This window comes from Vollenhovia emeryi, unplaced genomic scaffold, assembly GCF_000949405.1.
Source record: "Vollenhovia emeryi isolate VEMERY1.0 unplaced genomic scaffold, V.emery_V1.0 DF939122.1, whole genome shotgun sequence".
NCBI classification, from domain to species: domain Eukaryota; kingdom Metazoa; phylum Arthropoda; class Insecta; order Hymenoptera; family Formicidae; genus Vollenhovia; species Vollenhovia emeryi.
The window spans coordinates 3,214,884-3,233,589 of record NW_011967244.1 but is presented as its reverse complement, the minus strand read 5'-3'; the positions used below and the strand labels follow the sequence as shown (position 1 = coordinate 3,233,589).

At 43.0% G+C, this 18,706-nt stretch overlaps 4 protein-coding genes across 4 annotated transcripts in view; 2 read left to right on the top strand and 2 right to left on the bottom strand.

The window, feature by feature from the left end:
• Window positions 1-1,400, bottom strand: part of LOC105569995 (tektin-3-like) — a 6,626-nt gene extending 5,226 nt beyond the window's left edge. The window contains exons 1-2 of the mRNA XM_012026899.1: window positions 1,263-1,400; window positions 53-93 (exon numbers count right to left, since the gene is read on the bottom strand). Coding sequence (XP_011882289.1) covers window positions 53-93; window positions 1,263-1,301 — 80 coding nt within the window. The 5' untranslated portion in view covers window positions 1,302-1,400. The remainder of the gene's footprint in view (window positions 1-52; window positions 94-1,262) is intronic.
• Window positions 771-3,638, top strand: LOC105569996 (cytosolic Fe-S cluster assembly factor NUBP1 homolog). The gene is made up of 7 exons (XM_012026900.1): window positions 771-866; window positions 1,407-1,648; window positions 2,285-2,386; window positions 2,472-2,562; window positions 2,875-3,140; window positions 3,223-3,409; window positions 3,491-3,638. Exons 1-7 carry the CDS (start codon window positions 836-838, stop codon window positions 3,541-3,543), a joined length of 972 nt encoding a protein of 323 aa, XP_011882290.1. The 5' UTR covers window positions 771-835; the 3' UTR covers window positions 3,544-3,638.
• Window positions 3,639-4,439: 801 nt separating this feature from the next.
• Window positions 4,440-9,973, top strand: LOC105569993 (lysosomal alpha-glucosidase-like). Its single transcript, XM_012026896.1, has 18 exons — window positions 4,440-4,662; window positions 4,978-5,525; window positions 5,606-5,920; window positions 5,998-6,155; window positions 6,698-6,872; window positions 6,951-7,041; window positions 7,111-7,279; window positions 7,344-7,413; window positions 7,487-7,591; window positions 7,670-7,927; window positions 8,018-8,220; window positions 8,297-8,404; window positions 8,473-8,650; window positions 8,739-8,887; window positions 8,967-9,051; window positions 9,130-9,400; window positions 9,473-9,675; window positions 9,753-9,973. The coding sequence occupies exons 2-18, from the start codon at window positions 5,034-5,036 to the stop codon at window positions 9,843-9,845; spliced, it is 3,123 nt and encodes a 1,040-aa protein (XP_011882286.1). The 5' UTR covers window positions 4,440-4,662; window positions 4,978-5,033; the 3' UTR covers window positions 9,846-9,973.
• A 182-nt stretch (window positions 9,974-10,155) lies between these two features.
• LOC105569992 (zinc finger protein 37-like) lies at window positions 10,156-15,410 on the bottom strand. Its single transcript, XM_012026895.1, has one exon. It carries the CDS (start codon window positions 14,779-14,781, stop codon window positions 12,544-12,546), a length of 2,238 nt encoding a protein of 745 aa, XP_011882285.1. The 5' UTR covers window positions 14,782-15,410; the 3' UTR covers window positions 10,156-12,543.
• Between the last annotated feature and the right edge of the window lie 3,296 nt (window positions 15,411-18,706).

Here is an 18,706-nt window from a genome sequence, read left to right as displayed (position 1 = left end):
CTTTCCATACGCTCTTTCAGTTATATAACAGTTATATGTTGGTTTGCTGGGGTACGACATTGAACCACCGGCTGTACTCCATGGTTGCAATTGCTAAACAAATGAAGATGTAGATATAATGAGTAATTTTTGTTCTATCTGCTAATAGCTTAATATTTTGTGTCAGCACGTTTCTAAAATTATTCCTTTAGCAGAAATAACTTGATAGAATCTTGAAAAGCAAAAATCTATGTTAAATATAAAGGTATAGCGCTTGTGTTCTATTCAAAATAATGACATGTGTTAAGGCCAAGGTTGACAAGCTTTTTCGGTTGTTATAAAATTATTTTAATATGGAGTATGTAATTACATTGATTCAATCTTGCGTCGATTCAATCTGGCGCAAGATTGAATCAATGTAATTACATACTCCATATTAAAATAATTTTATAGCAACCGAAAAAGCTTGTCAACCTTGGCCTTAACGCACGTCATAAAAATCTATGTCTTACAATTATCTGCAAATCTATATCTTACAATTATCATCAAATAAATTTTCAGATTACAAAATATAATTATTATAATAAGGGAGGCGTTTATTTATACATCAGGCATTATTTGTGAAACTAGGAGGCTCGCCAAGTTGTGAGGGTCACATTTGTTCAATAAGTGAGTTTTATAAAAAAAAATGGAACTAATTATTGTAACTGGTAAAAAATTTTTCTTTAAAGAAAAAATACAGTAGTGCAATACAGTAACAAAAAAGTTGTAGTATAGGATTCTTAAAAGAAGGTTCAAAACGTGTGTCATATTCTTATCAACAATGCGTACATTAGGCAAGAGTTCATGATCCAACATGGCAGATGTACCTAGCGAGGCTCCCGAACGTGAGTATACATTGCCATCTGATTTTAATCAATAAACCGCACGTAAATTGAATCAATTCAAGACACGTAAGCTTGACGTTCATTAAGATCGCACAATTATTGATATGTCGATTACATTACATCGCGTTTACAATGTGACGGACGTTAGGATTGAAGACTAGGTTAGCTCGGCGTCTGACAATTTTGACACTCTTCACGTTAAACGCAATTACTGTACATCATTTGGAAAACATGATCTTTACGTTAATTAAAAAAAATACCAACTGGATAATTTCCAACTAAAATAACAAAATGTGCTGTCATTTTTATTATACTGCTGTTACGTGTGTGAATCATTGTTTCTCTCTTTCTGTCAAATCATTTCTACAGATATATAATATAATTAAAGTTACTTACAAAGAGTCTCAGCAAACACAGAGAACATTGCAGCGACATTACGGCAACATTGTAACAATATTACAGCAATATTACAATATTGTCGCAATGTTCTGTGCTTGCTGTGGTGCTACAAATGCTAAGACACTTGTGTGAAATTTCTAGACTGCCCTGGAACCCAGAGTGATAATGCCGGCAAAGCATCGGCTTGTGCGGGCTGCCCGAATCAGTCGCTGTGCTCGTCCGGTGCCGCCAGGCAGCCGGATCCTGGCATTGCGCTTGTGAAGGAAAGGCTATCCTCAGTGCGGAGTAAGCTGCTGGTGCTCTCGGGCAAGGGCGGAGTGGGCAAGAGTACCGTGACGTCGTTGCTGTCCAGGTGTCTTGCGGCAAATAATCCTGACAGAAATGTGAGCATGTAACTGATGACACGTGAAAAAGGAAATAATGCGTGCTCAAACTGAATATATTTCTTCGTGACAAGCATTCGGTTCCCTCGCCTATGGTGTTTCATGTCTCTTTTATGCTACGCGCTACGTGTTGTGTCATGCTGACAAAAAAAAATGCCAATACAAATGCCGTACATTTTACTCTTTGCACAAACAATCTCACACTTGTATGATAAAGTTAAAAAAGAAGCAAGTTAACGTAATGACACTCACTCTTCTGCCCATTCCAAGTACGTCCATGTTATTTTCAATGTACATGATGAACGCCCAGCCACTAGTTTGGAGGAAATAACCTCAGACGGAGAGTATCTATAGTCAACTACTGGCCTATATGTATGTCGTATCAACCGGTGCCAGTCCTTTATTGATTACCACACTTTTGGTGTTCTCATTCCCTTTCAGCATTCCAAACCAAGATAAATAAAGATATACAAGCACCGTATAACGTAATTAATCACTTTGTCGTGTACATTGAAATCTGACAATTATAAATTCGATTAGAGAGAGAAAGAGAAAAAGAGAAAAATTTCAAATCTTATGTTCATACGATCTCACGTTCAAATCTTACGAGATATTAAAATCTACGTGTCTCATTAGGTGGGAGTATTGGACATCGACATTTGCGGGCCATCGCAGCCAAGAGTACTGGGAGCACTTGGTGAGCAGGTTCACCAGAGTGGATCGGGATGGTCCCCTGTGGTAGGTAAACTGGAGCAGAATTACCACCCCGACAAAGGAAGGACCTATTGCACAACATTGTACGCGTCATTTATTTTTGTTCTAGTATATCGAGGATAACTTGTCGCTGATGTCGATTGGATTTTTGCTCGGCAGTCCGAGTGACGCGGTTATATGGAGAGGGCCGAAGAAGAATGGTACCGTGTGCTTCCAAGACTTCATCTTTCGTTATTCTTGTTGCATTGGCCTGCGTGTGATCTTTCCTTATTGTTATAGAGGAAACTCCTCTAATATGAGATAATAGGTTTATAACGTTCAAATTCACTCACAAATCTTTTTCAGCAACGATTACACGGTCAATTTTCCACTAAACATATTTCTTCAAGGGTAATAAATTCATGGTGGCATCAACAGATGATGCCTATTAATTTAGCAGAAACTATTCTATCTCATATTAGAAGCCTACCTCATAATAGGGGACTTTCATCTATATATCGACATATGTCCAGGTATGATCAGGCAGTTCCTGTCGGAAGTCGACTGGGGTAGTTTGGATTATCTCATTCTGGATACACCGCCTGGCACGTCGGACGAACACCTGTCAGCCGCGTCGTATCTCAAGGGCGCCGGCATTACGGGTGCCATAATTGTCACGACGCCGCCGCAAGTTGCCCTCCTCGACGTCAGGAAGGAGATAGACTTCTGCAGGAAGGTGAACATTCCAATTATGGGCGTGGTTGAAAACATGAGTGTCTTCGTGTGCCCCAAGTGCAAGGTGAGGACGGTGCGATCGCGAGTTGAGATGGGAGGAAAGGATGGGGTGGATATGATCGATGAAACATCGTATTTGCACACAGAACACCGCGGAAATATTCCCAGCTTCGTCGGGCGGCGCGCGGACGATGTCGAGTGAATTAAATGTGGAATTCTTAGGCTCGATACCTTTAGACCCGCTGCTGGCCAGATGTTGCGACGAGGGTAAAAACTTTCTGACAGAGATGCCGGACTCGCCAGTCGTTAGCGCTTTAAACGAAATTACCAAGAGTAAGATCTTAACGTGTCTCGTAAGAAAAGTATCCGAGTACCTTCTCATGAATGACAAGACCAAAAATATGTTGCTTTCAGGTATCGCTCGAAAGTGTGAAGAAGAGAAAGAGAACTGTCCCAGTAATTCTTAACGCAAACTACATCTTTTGTACAAAGATTTGTATGTAAACGCGCCTGTATTGCTGACTAAGTCTATAATAAAGAGACCCGTTCTGTTCTAATGCAACTTTTAATTTCAAATCTTCGCGCTTTAATACACTGATCGACTTGATTCACAGGTTCCTGAACGCAATACGAAAAGTATTAGCGAAATCGGTAGCTTGCACTGGTGCGAACTGAGTGCGCACTAAGGCTCGTTTACAGTCAATTCCTATATTTAAGGATCGTCTTAAATACTTTTTATCCAGTAAAATAATCTGTATAGCAATCGTGCGGATCATTGTTTTTGGTTGAATAGTTTTTGGGCATGTACTTGAGATGACCATAAATATTAAATTCCGAGAATTTCAAACTTCAAATCTCGAAAACTGGCAAAGTATCAGGAGAACATGATCGGCAAAGAGGTAGCGCTATCTAAATTTTATACGAGGCAAGAAATTCATAAACGCATCGCGAGAAATCGACGGGGCGAGCGTTGGTGATGAAATACATATACGTATCAAACCGATACTGATTGTGTCAGCTCGGCGATAGCTTCTTGTGAACGAATGCTCTGTCTGATAAATTCGAGCGCGGAATAGAGAGGCCACATTTGCTGCAACTCGCTTCCCATTTTGCCGCGTTAGGCTGATATTACATTTGTCGTGCGGCAAATGTAGCACCAGCCTCAGTTAAGCCCGTATCGGACTACGAATTGAGATCGAGATTAGATTGAAGTTTGACCAATTGGAGTAAAAATCACTAAACTTGAGATTAGTAAATTTTAAAACTCCGAGCGGTAAAATTTCAATCCAATCTGAATCCCAATCCGTAGTCTGACACGGACTTTACAAGTATATTTCATTACTCGGCGACAGTGGACACGAGTGCAGATAACGTGGATGAAATGCACACGATGCAAAGTCAGCGCACACGACGCGAAGATCAACACGGGCGTGCGTTATGCGCAGCGGCGAGTGGCTCGGGTCGCGGCGCGAGATCCTTTGCTCGAAAATAATACTTTAATTCAGGCTCTTCGCGACGTACACAGTGGCACGTGCGGCGCGGGACTTTATTTTCGGAGGCCCAGCGCGTACTTGTGCGGCGAATGCGTATGTAATTTCAACAACTTGCAGGTTATGAGCCGAATATCTAGCGAAAGTGTATTTAAAATGCGCTCCCGACGGAATACATTTCGCGGTGTACTGTTTGCGCGAGATAAAAATGCGTGCGGCGACGATAACGTCGCCGACGAAAAGGAAAACAGATTAAAACTTTCGCTCGAGGACGGTCTACGTCCGTTTAAATTTAGACGTGGAGTTTAGACTTTGCTGGAGATACATTTATTTCGTAAACATTCGCTCGGCCGGCAGTGACTCCGTACGCTCGTGTATAAAATACCTTTAACGTTCCTTATCGCTTTTCAGACAGAACCGGCTGAAAATTGTCTCTGGCAGCAGCTTTGACCGACACAACTCGAGACATGACTGATGCGGAGGCGCGTGGACAGGATGTTCCTGAAAAGTCCCAGTTCCACGGTACAGCCAAGGAGCATTCGAACAATATTGCAGGTGGATTTAATGACGTGTTTGTTAAGATATTGAACGATGAATCTCACAAGCCGTCAGCGAAAGAGCGCGAGAAAGAGGAGTCGAATCTTTATAGACGCAACAGTGTAAAACGGATCGCAATAACGTTATTCTTCGGCCTTCTCGCGGCTTTGTTGCTGTTTTATCTCGATCTTCCACTATTGTACATGATCATGGGTCCATCACGCACCGCTACAAGTAGCTACGATGCGGAAGTGGAATTCATGATTGATATAAATAACGACAGCGTCGAGGAGACACGGTATCGGCATATACTAGTGGATACTCCCGATGTATACATTGAACAAGAGACGTACGATCGCAAAATAGTGCCTTTAAATGAAGGAAGTAACCCACCGGGAGGAAACGAATCCTTCGGCGTTCAAGTAAGCGAGGTCTAAATTTCTCTGTTGCGAGAAAACCAGGTAACACACCGTGCCACTTATACTTGTGTGTATGTTTAAAGCAGTGCACCAACGTTCCTGAAGTGTTGCGCTTCGATTGCCATCCAGAGAATGGAGCGTCGCAGCTTGCCTGTACGGACAGAGGATGCTGTTGGAATCCCCTCGTGAGGGACGGGAGTGAAAAGAGCGTGCCGCTAAATATTCCTTACTGCTACTATCCCGAGGGATGGGATCTGTACAGACTCGCCAGCCACAGTCAGGATGGTAGCAACTTCTTAGGGTTTCTCAGCCGAGAGAAGGAATCTGCGTACAGGAACAATGTGCCACTCGCGAAGATAGAAGCCACGAGCGTAGACAGTTCAATTCTGCGTGTCAAGGTACAATGTATTTGCGAGTATTTATGGACTCCTCTAGTTCGGTTTGTCGCACTGTAATAAGAGAACGCAATGTTTAGATATACGATCCTGCGAAAGCGCGATATGAACCACCGTGGCCAATTAGGTCGGATCCAAAGCCATTTTTGTACCAAGTTTCCAATACAAAATATCAGTTTAAGAGCGATGGCGTAAAACCTGGTTTTAAAGTCAACAGAATCAGCGATGGCACAACACTGTAAGTAGGAAAATATCGTTTATGTTGTATTCAGAATATTATCTGCAAGGTTTTAACGGATTTGTGAAGATTAAGTTTCATATTCGAAGGGATAAGGACTAATGAGCCGTGACGGGATGTTAGAGAGTGTTTAAATATTTCTTATTTTATCCTTCGAATGTGTATTTACCATAAGAGAGCCTTATGAACTTTATTAATTTGTATCATATAGAACGACATATGTTTCACGATATAACGATCTTTTATATAACTTAGACTTCTGTTTCTCCATTTATATTTATTAATACTTTTTTAATTATCAATGTTGCGATACAAATATCTTGTTACACTTCAGATGTCACTGAGAACTTTGCTTGATCGAAACGTATTATTTCCGCACCTAACACCTAGCGTTTGGCTCTTACTGCCTCTCTATACTCCTAAATGTATAACAGAGCCTTAATATTTACTAATTCGTTTATAGAGTTTTGTAATTTTGATGTGTTAAACAAAATTATGAAGGTTATCATTAAAATTGTCTTCACAATACATTCTGTTTGCAGATTTAATTCTATTGGGATCGGAGGTTTCATATTTGCTGACCAGTTTTTACAAATAAGCACATTGCTACCAACGAGCAACATTTATGGCCTCGGCGAGCATAGATCGAGTTTAAAATTAAATACTAATTGGCAATTGTTCACTTTATTCAATAAAGATCAACCGCCAACGGAGAACGTACGTTGCTTAATTTTATCGCGGAGCAAATGGATTGTTGCTGCGTGTTGCAAATAATGTGTTCTCTATTTATTTAAGGCTAATTTGTACGGATCTCATCCGTTTTACATTGTTATGGAGGAGTCTGGGATAGCTCATGGAGTCCTATTTCTAAACAGTAATGCCATGGGTACGTTTTCTTCTCCTAAAACAAATATGTGTGGTATAACTTTACTAAAAATAATCCCATGTGTTTTAGACGTGATATTACAGCCTACACCGGCTATAACGTTTAGGACGATCGGTGGTATTTTTGATATTTACTTTTTCCTGGGGCCGACTCCAGCTGATGTAGTGAGACAATACTCCGAAATCGTAGGGAAACCGTTTATGCCACCCTATTGGTCGCTCGGTTTCCATTTATGCAGGTATTATACCGATTATACAAAGTAATATTCAACATCACGGATATTAACCTTTTCCTACATTAAGGTTTGGATATGGATCGTTGGAAAATACTAAAGCAGTGTGGAACAGAACGAGAGCGGCTGGAATCCCATTTGTAATGTCTGCTGTATTATAAAATGTTTCTAAATGTAAGCTATACATTATCACGAAACATGTTGTATTTATAGGACACTCAATGGAACGATCTGGATTATATGGACAAAAATAATGATTTTACATACAATAAAGAGAAATTCAGGGATTTGCCCGAGTTTGTGGAAGAAATTCACTCGGTATGGTACACTGATATAAAAGATTATATGATCGGCAAGAGCTGGTATGAATCACTAGCAATTTTCTTGTTATTACAGGTAGGAATGCATTATATCCCTTTGATAGATGCTGGCATATCTGCTTCCGAAGATAATGGCTCTTATCTGCCTTACGACGAAGGGATAAAACAAGATATATTCGTGAAAGACGGTACGTCCTCCAAGCCTTTCGTCGGCAAAGTTTGGAATTTCGTTTCCACGGTATGGCCAGATTTCACAAACCCCAAAACCATGATCTACTACGCAAGTATGATGGGCGATATGCACAACAGTTTCGCATACGACGGTGCATGGATCGTAAGTCTCGGCCGGCTTGAAAAGTTACTTTGATACTTTCGAGTTACGCGATTCCTAAATCAACTAAAATTATTTCATTCGCGCATCAAGGATATGAACGAGCCGTCCAATTTCTACAATGGTTATAAAAACGGCTGTGCGCATAACAACCTAGATTATCCCGAATATGTCCCCAATGTCGTTGGCAATTTGCTCTCTACGAAAACTCTCTGCATGAACGCGAAACATTATTTGGGCGCTCACTACGATCTTCACAATACTTATGGAACTAGCCAAGCGATTACCACGAATTAGTAAGTAGAAGAACAATTTGTAATCTTCAAACTCTTACAAAGAACTTAAGAATTTACTCTACCAAATTGTTTGCAGTGCTCTTAGGAAGATTAGACTGAAGAGACCGTTTATAATATCGCGCTCGACATGGGTGGGACACGGTCATTACGCGGGTCATTGGACGGGTGACGTTTATTCATCATGGTGATTAGAATTTGTCTCAATGTGCGTCATATTATCTTTATATATTAATCAAAGAACCATTTTACCAGGCATGATTTGAAGATGAGCATTCCAGCCATTTTGTCACTCAATTTCTATCAAATTCCAATGGTGGGCGCGGATATTTGCGGTTTCGACGGGAACACAACCGCTGCGTTGTGCAATCGCTGGATGCAACTTGGTGCCTTCTATCCATTTTCTCGAAATCATAATTCCGATAGTACAACTGTGAGTGTGTCGATATATGTGTAAGAAAATTATTGAAATATTCCTAATATATTATAATATCTAAATGTATTAATATAAACGTCCACAGGAGCAGGACCCGGTTGCATTGGGCGACTTAGTTGTACAATCGTCCAAAAATTCTCTCAGAATACGTTACCGACTCTTACCGTATTTGTACACCTTGCTCTTCAGAGCACATAAATTTGGAGAAACAGTAGTACGTCCACTGTTCTTCGAGTATGTATTGATATCTTGTGTTCTACCTGTCGTATCTCTATTACATATTATAAGTAACATGTGTATTAATGTTATATAGATTTACCGATGACCAACAGACTTATGACATTGACACGCAATTTCTTTGGGGAAGTGCGTTTATGATCAACCCGGTTCTCGAAGAAGTACGCCATCAATTAATTTTATCATTTACATAATGAGACGCTTCTACATTTAATTAATCGACGTAACTTACTTCACAGGACAAGATTGAGATAGCTGTTTATGTACCGCGTGGTCTTTGGTATGATTATTATACCCTGAAGTCCTTCTTCTCCATTGGGAAACATTTTACCTTACCTGCACCGATTGACACCATACCACTATTGATTCGTGGAGGCTCGATACTGCCAGCGCAGAAACCGGGTGTAACGACAACGGAGAGCAGAAAGAATGATTTTGAATTAGTAGTAGCGTTGGATGAAGCTGGAAATGCCAACGGAGAACTGTATTGGGATGATGGCGATAGCTTAGGTAAAACATTTTGTGTACAAACAATTACGTCGAACTGTATCCTGACTATTACTTATATGTTTTAATCTACAGATTCGATAAAAAATAAAAAGTTCTTATGGCAGTCGTTCGTTGCAAACCAATCTAACTTGATGAACGTGAAACTGGAAGAAGCAAGCTACTTTATGGAAGAGGTGATTCTTGGAAAAGTACAGATTTTGGGATTACAACAGCAGGTCTCTCGAGTGTTCCTGAATAAAAATGAAATAGGATTTAAATACGACGTTTTTACATCGGTAAGTATTTTCTTTGATAGCGATAAATATCTGAAATCAAAGCATGAGTTTTGAAACATTTTGATAAATTATTTCAGAGCCTAGATATCACAGGTTTACAAGTGGACATGAGACAACCGTTCGAATTTTACTGGACACTTGGAGAACCCAACGATAATGCTATTAATTAAACGTGTATATCACGGTGTATAAATTTCAGAACTAATAATTAATGTGACATGTGATATGTTTATACGTATAATAGTTTTTTTTTAAATAATATTCTACTTTAAGTTGATATATATTTTTCTTATTCACTTATATGAATAATAAGTGTAAAATTTTTCAATTATATAAATATATGAAAAAAAATTATTGTTTATACAGGTATTTTTATATATATGCAATGAATGATTATTAGCCTATTCAATTACGCTAATTTATATGTACTCGCGAGTGTTAATAGAAAAGTAACGTTCACAAGGAAAGAAAACGCGCGAATAAAGAAACGTGTTTATTCAAATCGTCTTCTCCCACATATCGCACAATATATTAATGTACAAATATTACTATGTTTAGTTTATGGCACTAAAGAAAAACAATAAATCCAGCATCCCGATCTTGTCGATGCTGGAAAGAGAAAGAAACGTAATTCAAAGTTCATTTCGCGCGAAAAGAAAAATAAGAATAAAATTCGCGAAAGGGACACAGTCGTTCTCGCGATTTACTTGCTTTGGCACCGTAACTCAAAATCATCGAAGTCAGTGGACTCGGTCGAGGAAAAATATGGGAAGCTACGCTTCCTGCCGACCATTCGAAACGGCTCTCCTCCGACCTCGATCTATATTCAAAGTGCACTCCGACCCGCATTTGCATCCGCAAGCGTAGATTTCGATCTTCCGAATAAATTTGAAAACGCTAAGTAACTACGTGCGCCATACATTCGGGCTCATGTTAATACATTAAGGTGCGTCACACGCATGAATACGCGTTGCTGCTCTCTTTCCTCTCCACAGCTTTACGATGCAAAATGCGTATCTTGGTGCCTGCTAATAATAAAATTAAAATCATATAAAACGTAACGGTACATATTTGGCAATGAAAGTAACAAAGTCTTTGGACTCGATAACATCCCGATCGTTCTTGCGTGCTGAAAAGAAAGCTCGGAAAACGAATCTCTTTTCAAATAACAGCTTAGATATCGCAAACGATTACATCGCATAAAATAGCACCTCCAACTGCAGTATTTTTGACTATTTTTAATCCAGCGCACGCTTAAGAAATATCCTTATGGTACGTCGAGGAAAGGAACTTTGCTTAGAATTTTGTTCTTTACATTGAACTGATGCTCAGTCTAGGAATACCAGGTTAATTTTGATTTTATGCGCTAGTAAAAACATCCTCGTCTAGAAAAAGAATGATTTACATCAGATACCTTGATAGTCTATTTTACTGTACATTTCTACTTTCGTTCATCGAGAAATAAGTTCATTTTTGGAAATTTAACATCTTCAGAATCGATAAGAAAAAGATATTGCGTTCCTCTTCCTTCGCGACCATCAGCATATGTTCGTCTAATACCAATATATATATATACAATGTATATATATATGTGTGTATATGGATATAATATATATATATCTTTTTCTCTCAATGACTAATATATACTAAACTCCCAACCTTCGTTCATTATTGTCTGCTCACATTTACTTAATGACTATCTAAAATGATGGCAATGTCACGGCACACCGACGTGTTTACTCATCCGCGGCCAGTCAAGCCTCTAGTTGCGCGCGAGTGTAACGTATAAGTGAGATAAATAACGAATAATAGTATCAACTACAACGGGAACACATCGCGCAAGAATGTGTCGAAATCGCCGTTTTCCAGACGCCCCCGTGAACACATTTATATATAACAAAATCTCATAATATTTAATTCATAAATGTGTATGTATATATAATAGATATGTATATAGATGTATATCTTCATAAATATATATAGGATAACGATTGCGCGTGAAAGAACGTAATTGCGAATGACTCGTGCTAGCCTCGTTTCTGGATGTTTGCTTTTTGGTATACGAACAGTCGTGCTTATAATTAGAGTAAAATATTATGTGCTAAAACGATATCCGTGTACCTTCGCCAGCGTTTCTAACAGAGTATGGCAAGAGAAACGTCTAACGCTATCTCACAATCAGTCGCCGAAGAAGCGCGGCGGTTTACTTCTGTCGTTTCAGAAACGTGCCTGGCTCTCGTTAATTTAACTCGACAGTAGGACACTCTACTCCATTGCGATGGCTTACCTTACGCTACAATAAAGTAAAAGGATATTCACTTAGCTCCCCTAAATCATACGATGTACTCACTGGTTTAGTATGGCAAGTATTATGACACATGGCACCACAGAAGAAATTAGCATTCGTTAGTTATCATAGATTAGATATCACACGGAGAACCTCGATCGTCTTATCGTCGGTTGATTGCTGCGATTAGAAATTACTCAACAGTCCTCTAGAATTTTCTTGAAAATTGTTATTAGTCTTTATCATTATTAAGAGTACTGGATGCAGAGATCATATCGTGACCGCATTGCAGCTTCCGGCATTCTACTTCACTTTCTAAAAGTTCTTTGCGATAAATCATAAATTATAAAAGAGAAGAAAAATGCATAAAAGTTATAGATAAAAAAAGTCGCGTATGACGTTGACAGATTGAAGTATTAGGAATAATACAATTCGTGGACAAAATAATTAAATTTCGGTGCAAATTTTGGTATAGTTGCAAACTGAGCGCAAAAAAAGTTGCTGTCATTGCTACTGATTTGATCTCACTCTTCTTCATGTCGAGAGGAAACTAGAGCTACCGTTAATGTGTACAAACGCGTCTACGTGGCTGTGAGCGTCTCCAAAATATCCTCGGGTGACTTTTTCATTTTACGGAAATTCTCCCAGTGCTCCTTCGGCACTGTCCATTCTAGAAAGATTTCTAGATTCCGGGTGAGGGCCTCAAGCTCGGACAAACCGCTGCCCGTGACCGGTTCTTTGCCGGCGGACACCAGGGAGTCCTGAAGAACGTCGTCGATGAGACGTTTGCCGAAGCCGAGCTCGTCCAATCGTTCCTGCTTACTGATCCTCTTCAGCAGCACCGCCAGCAGCAGCCGCATCTTCTCCACCGTCATCAGCTTGTACTTGGCGGTGACGGAGTTCTTCTCGACAAGCTCGGAGCCGCCGGCCGGTTTAACAGGAGCGCCGACATCGTCGTCCTCCGCCTCCACCTCTGGATGACAAGTCTTCTCGTGGTTCTCCAGGTCGCTCTTAATCCTGAAAAAATTTTTGCAACGCTTGCAGCCATATGGATCGTTCCTGCCGTGTATGCACTTCATATGCTTCTTCCAATGCGGCAGCTGAGTGAAACCGGCATTGCACTCAGAGCACTTGAACGGCCGTTCCCCGGTGTGACGTCGGGTGTGCAGCTTCAGGGCGGTCGAATGGGCGAAGGCCTGCCAGCAAACTAGGCAGCGAAACGGTCGCTGGCCGGAATGGGTCCTTTGGTGCACGGTCAGTTGGGACTTCTGGGCGAATCGCTGGCCGCACGTGGCACAGCCGTGCGGACGGTCGCGCGCGTGCGTCCTCATGTGCTGCGGTAGGTGGCCCTTGAAGGTCTTGTTGCAGATCGCGCAGAGGAAGGACTTGACGTCGCGGTGCAGGCACTCGAGATGTTTCTTCAGGGCGTCGCGGCGCACGAAGGCGCGCCCGCACAGGTCGCACTTGTGATCCTTCTGGCCGTTGTGTCGCTTCAGGTGTAGCGACAGATTGGCTGCGCACGTGAACGTGTTGGAGCACAGCTTGCAGTGGAACGGTCTGTCCTGGCTGTGCGTGCGACGGTGCTGCACCAGCTGGCCACCCCGCGCGAAGCTCTTGTCGCACTCCGGACACTTGTACGGCTTGAAGCCGGTGTGCGTGCGCACGTGCAGCTTCAATCGCTCCTTCAGCGGGAACTCCTTGCCGCACTCGTCGCACGTGAACACCGGCCCGGCCCCGTGCACTACTTTATAGTGATTTCGTAGACCGCCGCTACCCTTGAATCGCGCGTCGCACACGACGCAGCAGTATTTTTTCTGGGGAGTTGGCTGGTCCTTCAACTGTCTGGTCTGATCGCTTCGCTTCCTCCTCGTCTTCTTCTCTATTGAATTGTACAGAGAACCGTCGCTAATCTCCGCGTTTATCGAGGAGGTGGTGCCAATGTGCTCCGCGATTTTCAGCCCGTCAGAACCGACAACGTTGTTGTTCTCACGCTCCAGCAAGAAATTCGCTTGAATGATGGCGTTGACTCTTAATCTGAGCTCCTTTTCAGGATCTTCTTTCTCAGCGACGTTATCTGCTTTGGACTTGCATTTCTCCTTCTCGTCTACGCCGGAAACCTTTCCAGCGAATTTTTTCTTCTCATCAAACAATTCTCCATCTGTAGTGGGATAATCTTCGCAAAAGTCTTTGTGACTGGTCGCTCCTGACTCCTCTGGTTCCGAACTCGAACATGGATCCAGCGGTTCCCGTCTGTATACGTACACCTCCTTAAAGCAGTCTTTCTTTCCCAAGTCCAAGTACGATTGTTCATTAATGTCTTCTTCGTCGCATCCGGCGGTATCCTTTCTAATCAATTTCTCCGTTCCACAATTGTCCTTCCTCTTGCTCGTCTTCGACAGCTTTCTTTTCGGTGCTCTCACGCGAGTGAGCTTCCTGCCGTTGCGCACTTTCTTCTCCGCTACCTCGTTACTTTTCTCTTCGCCGAGGTCCTCCACGTCTTTAGCATTGTTCTTGGCCTCTTCCGTTCTTTTCTGACGAGCCGCCGCTCGTCGGTGCTTGCCACCCTGGCGTTCCGAGTGCTCGACGTTCTTGCAGAAATTGAACTCCCGCAGGTCAAAGCTCTCGCCATCGCCGCAGTCGCCCGAGAGACTCCTGAGCGCTCTCAAAGCGTCGGTCGTGTCGGCGTCCTTGAAGACATTCTCTCTGATGCGTGATTGCTTCACCGGCAACAATTCGGTCAGCTCAACTTCCTCCTGCGGCTGCTCGGGCCCGGTTACATTGTTCAAGACCGTCTGCATGCTAATCATCGCGCCGTGCATTCATCCAGGCCCAGACGCCTCGAGAGACTTCGACGCTCGATTTCAATTATCTCGACATACTGCGTGACGTGTTGATCGTCCGTCTTCAAGTAACTCACATCGACCATTGCTTCCTTCTCCGGTCGAGCTTACAGGCGTGCGTTACTACCTTGAAAAATCGTACGAGTACGACGCTTGACATGTAGACGTGGGACTCTCTATAAATTGCAATTGTTCAGTCTACGTATATCTTATTCATACGATTCACGTCTCTCCAAATCGAACCGAATGAAATCGCCAGGCATCGATGTCGCTTCACGCTCGTGCACGGAGTGCGGGACGCGACCGTGACCCCGATCGTTATCGGCGACGGAGCGAGAGGTTTGAGGAAACTCTTACCGCGGGTCCGGATATTAAATCGTCGTTCGCCGCGCTGCCCTAGTGACCGCCACGAGGCATCGTCAGTTCCGAACTGGTAGCGGCGCGCGGAGCTCTTTCTCGAGGAAAACTCCAGATTCGTCTTTTATCAGCGCGACGGCGATGAGGTCGGCGCGAGAACAAGGGAGCAAGAGAGACGGAGAGGAGAGGAGAGAAGAGAAGTGCGCACACGCATAGGCGTTTATAAAGCGCGGTCCGCTTATCGCGCTCTTATCGTTCCGATATACCTCGCCTGCGCCCCCCTCCCTCCTCCCTCCGCCTCGGACCGCCCGCACTGGTTTTTCCCCGTCCCGCCCCGGCGATGATGACGGTCCTCGCGACGCGGTGACGAGCGGAGTCGAGCTCTCCGCGGGGTCGCGTCCGGGGCAGCTCGCTCCCGGAAGTTGCGGCCCAGTGCGGGCGTTGGAATCACCGCGTCCGTGCCACCTGGCCTCTACCGGTTCAGGCCAGGAGAACACCGGAAGACGACGACGACGACGGCCACGGCGGCGGCGGCGGCAGCGGTGGCGACGGCGGCCCGTTCTTCGTCGACGCGACGATCGACTGAGGACGACGGGGAACGGGAGGGCTCTTCCTCTTTCGACGCGGAGGGCGCCGTTGCTCTCTCGGTGCGACCGCGCGATTGCGCTCACGTCTTTTTCCACGCAAGCGCAATCCTCGGTCGATAGTCAGCACCGCCGATGCACACCCCTCCCGACGATAACCGGGGCTCCTCTTCCTCTCTTCCTCCCCCGCTCGTTGAGCCCCCTGGCTCGCGCGACACCGTCGCCCTTTCCGCGTTTTTCCAGACGGGTCCTCGGTCTCCCTCCGCGCGACTATCACTAACCCTTCCTCTTCCTTCCTTTCCTTTTTTTATCTTCCTTCCTTCCTTCCTTCCGTTCTTCTTGCCGTTTGCGACCCCTCACCTTTTTCACCACGCTGTTTGCTTGGATGCAGCACTTACCGCTTGTTTCACTCCAATGCTAATTCGTTTTCGGGGGTTCCGAATAGAAATGTACTCCGCGACTTATTCCGTCTTTGGTTCTCATTAATTTAAAAAATGCAAGCGGCGTTTGAATCTCCATGGCACATGCTTCTTTAGACGATCTATTATTTTCTTTGCGTATAACTTATCGGCAATACTAGTTTCAATAAATTGATAATCTTCTCGATAACGGGATATTACATTGGCTATGTATATCAATTACATCGCGATGTAAAATTTGTTTCACAAACGTGAGAAAAAGATCGGCGAGATCTCTCGAGGATTTCATCCCTTTAATATTGCCAGCGTTTTCTATTTCTCAACGGAGCGACGATCTGTAGAAAATAAGAGCGTTTTCTTTCAGCGCCATCGATCTGTGCAAAGACTATGATAAATCGCGAAAGGTTTTTCCTTTTTTTTCAACGAAAGAGAGTCTGCTCGTGCATGTCGCTCTGTCTCTCTCTCTCTCTCCGTGGCCGCTGAATTGGAAACGCTGACTCGTGCCAGCCAACACTGCATCGATGTTACCAGAGAACTCGACCAGCTCGTCACAATTTTCGTGCCGCCGCGTCCCTCTCGCCAGATCGATATCCGCGGAGACTCAACGCTTCGCGTAGGACACTTCCGCCTCGGGTCGCTTTTCGAAAAGTCACCCGCTCGCAAAATTTTCTCCTTGCGTTTCCGCTCAATTTGTCGCGCACGAATTAAAATCTCCGACACTCGGATGGCACCTGAACGATCAAGTCTTTTTACATTCTTGTCTACCTTATTTAATTTAATCGACGACTGACGAAGGCCTCACTTCCGTTCTTTGATAGACCGGGCATGTCGATTTCGTCGGAATGTAGAGGAACGTGATACGGGAATCGAATATTTTCTTTGGTACGATATCACACCGGCGGCGAGGAGGGTGACCGGATCGAGAGGATCCCTCCTGTGAGTCAGCCTAGTTATCTTGATTCTATATTTACACACACTTTGGCCCGGCCACGCGGTTTCTCGCGTGTGTCGACCTTTATCTCGGATCGGGGCGTCACGGTTTCCTCTTTCACCGATCCATTTCTTCTCTCTTTCCACCTTTTCCTTGCCTCTATCCCTTTGACTAGACGTTGACGAGCGAGCGAGTAAGTTTTATGCGCGCGCTAATCGCTACTTTAGATACCGACGCAAATGAAGGACGAGCGGATTGCGTGATGGGTTAGTGTGTTTTAGCCGCCTGCGCGGCCCCAACGGAATCCTGAATTAGTGGAAAACCGGAGGAACCCGCCACCAGATCTGAAAGAATTAGAGACACCAGTGGCAATTCTTCGCTACTTCCAATCGACGGTGTTCGGTGTTAAATCGCGGGCGCCCATTTAGCAATACCAGCCTTATTTACATTTACGGATGTTAGACGATAAGTGAGAGACGTTACGGCGAAGCAGACGTTAAAACCTTGTGTCCAAAAACCAGTTCCAAAAAATGCGTAGCCAATCAACTTGCAGCTTTCCCATAAAAGATGATTGGCTACACATTTCTCGGAACTTGGACCAAGTTCTAGCATCGTGGACACAGGCCTTAAGAATTACAACACATGTTCACTTCTACCAAATGCAAATTAACTTTAAATCCCGGCTTAACTTACTCTTTATCTTTTTCCAATTCTTAGAATTAACGAGTGTAGTAAGTTAAACCGAGATTAAAATTAGCCTACATTGGTAGAGCCTTCCGTAAAAGCATCTTTTACGGAAAAGCTGCAAGTTGATTGGCTACATATTTCTCGGAACTGGAACTTGGACACAGTTCTTGGATCGTGGACACAAGGCTTTAACAATTTACAACAGAGGCATATCTGATTAGTGTTACTCAAATGTTATACTCTCGATCAACCATTTGCCATTGTTACAAATGAAATTTCCCAATAGTTAGTACTATGAATGAAGATATAAAGTTTCTTTTGTTGGATAAGATTGTTACTAATACAGAAATTATCGATATTTCAAAAACTGTGGCGAGTATCATGGTATTTTTTAATAACGATGTCGTAAACGTCAAAATAAATTAAACTTCGAGTAACATTATATAATACTAAATGCATTATACTGAGAAATATAATTGTTTCCTCTTCATTTCATTTTGATGGCTGAAGGAATAATATTGTGTAACATCTTTTATAATAAAAAGAACACAACTGAGTGCGGTGAGGAATAAGTGATGGCAATGTCTCTCGATATTCGTGTACAAGGCGTCCAATTAGTAGCAACGAAATTATAATTAACCGGCGGATCATCTTACCAATTAGGATTTGCCAACTGCTTCGATTTCAGAGTAATATATCAACGATTATTCGCCGATATCGCACAAAGCGCAGATTCCGAAAAAAAAGTATATCCTATACAGTACGTTTAACATTATTTAAGAGATGAATTCTTTTAACTCTCTTGCACCCAGAAAAAAGTTTGAACTCAAACAAATTTGTTTGAGTTTCGATCCCACTAGACTTTCATTTAATGTCAAAGAAATAATTTCTTGACCTTAACCAAAATCTTATTTGATTGAAACTGG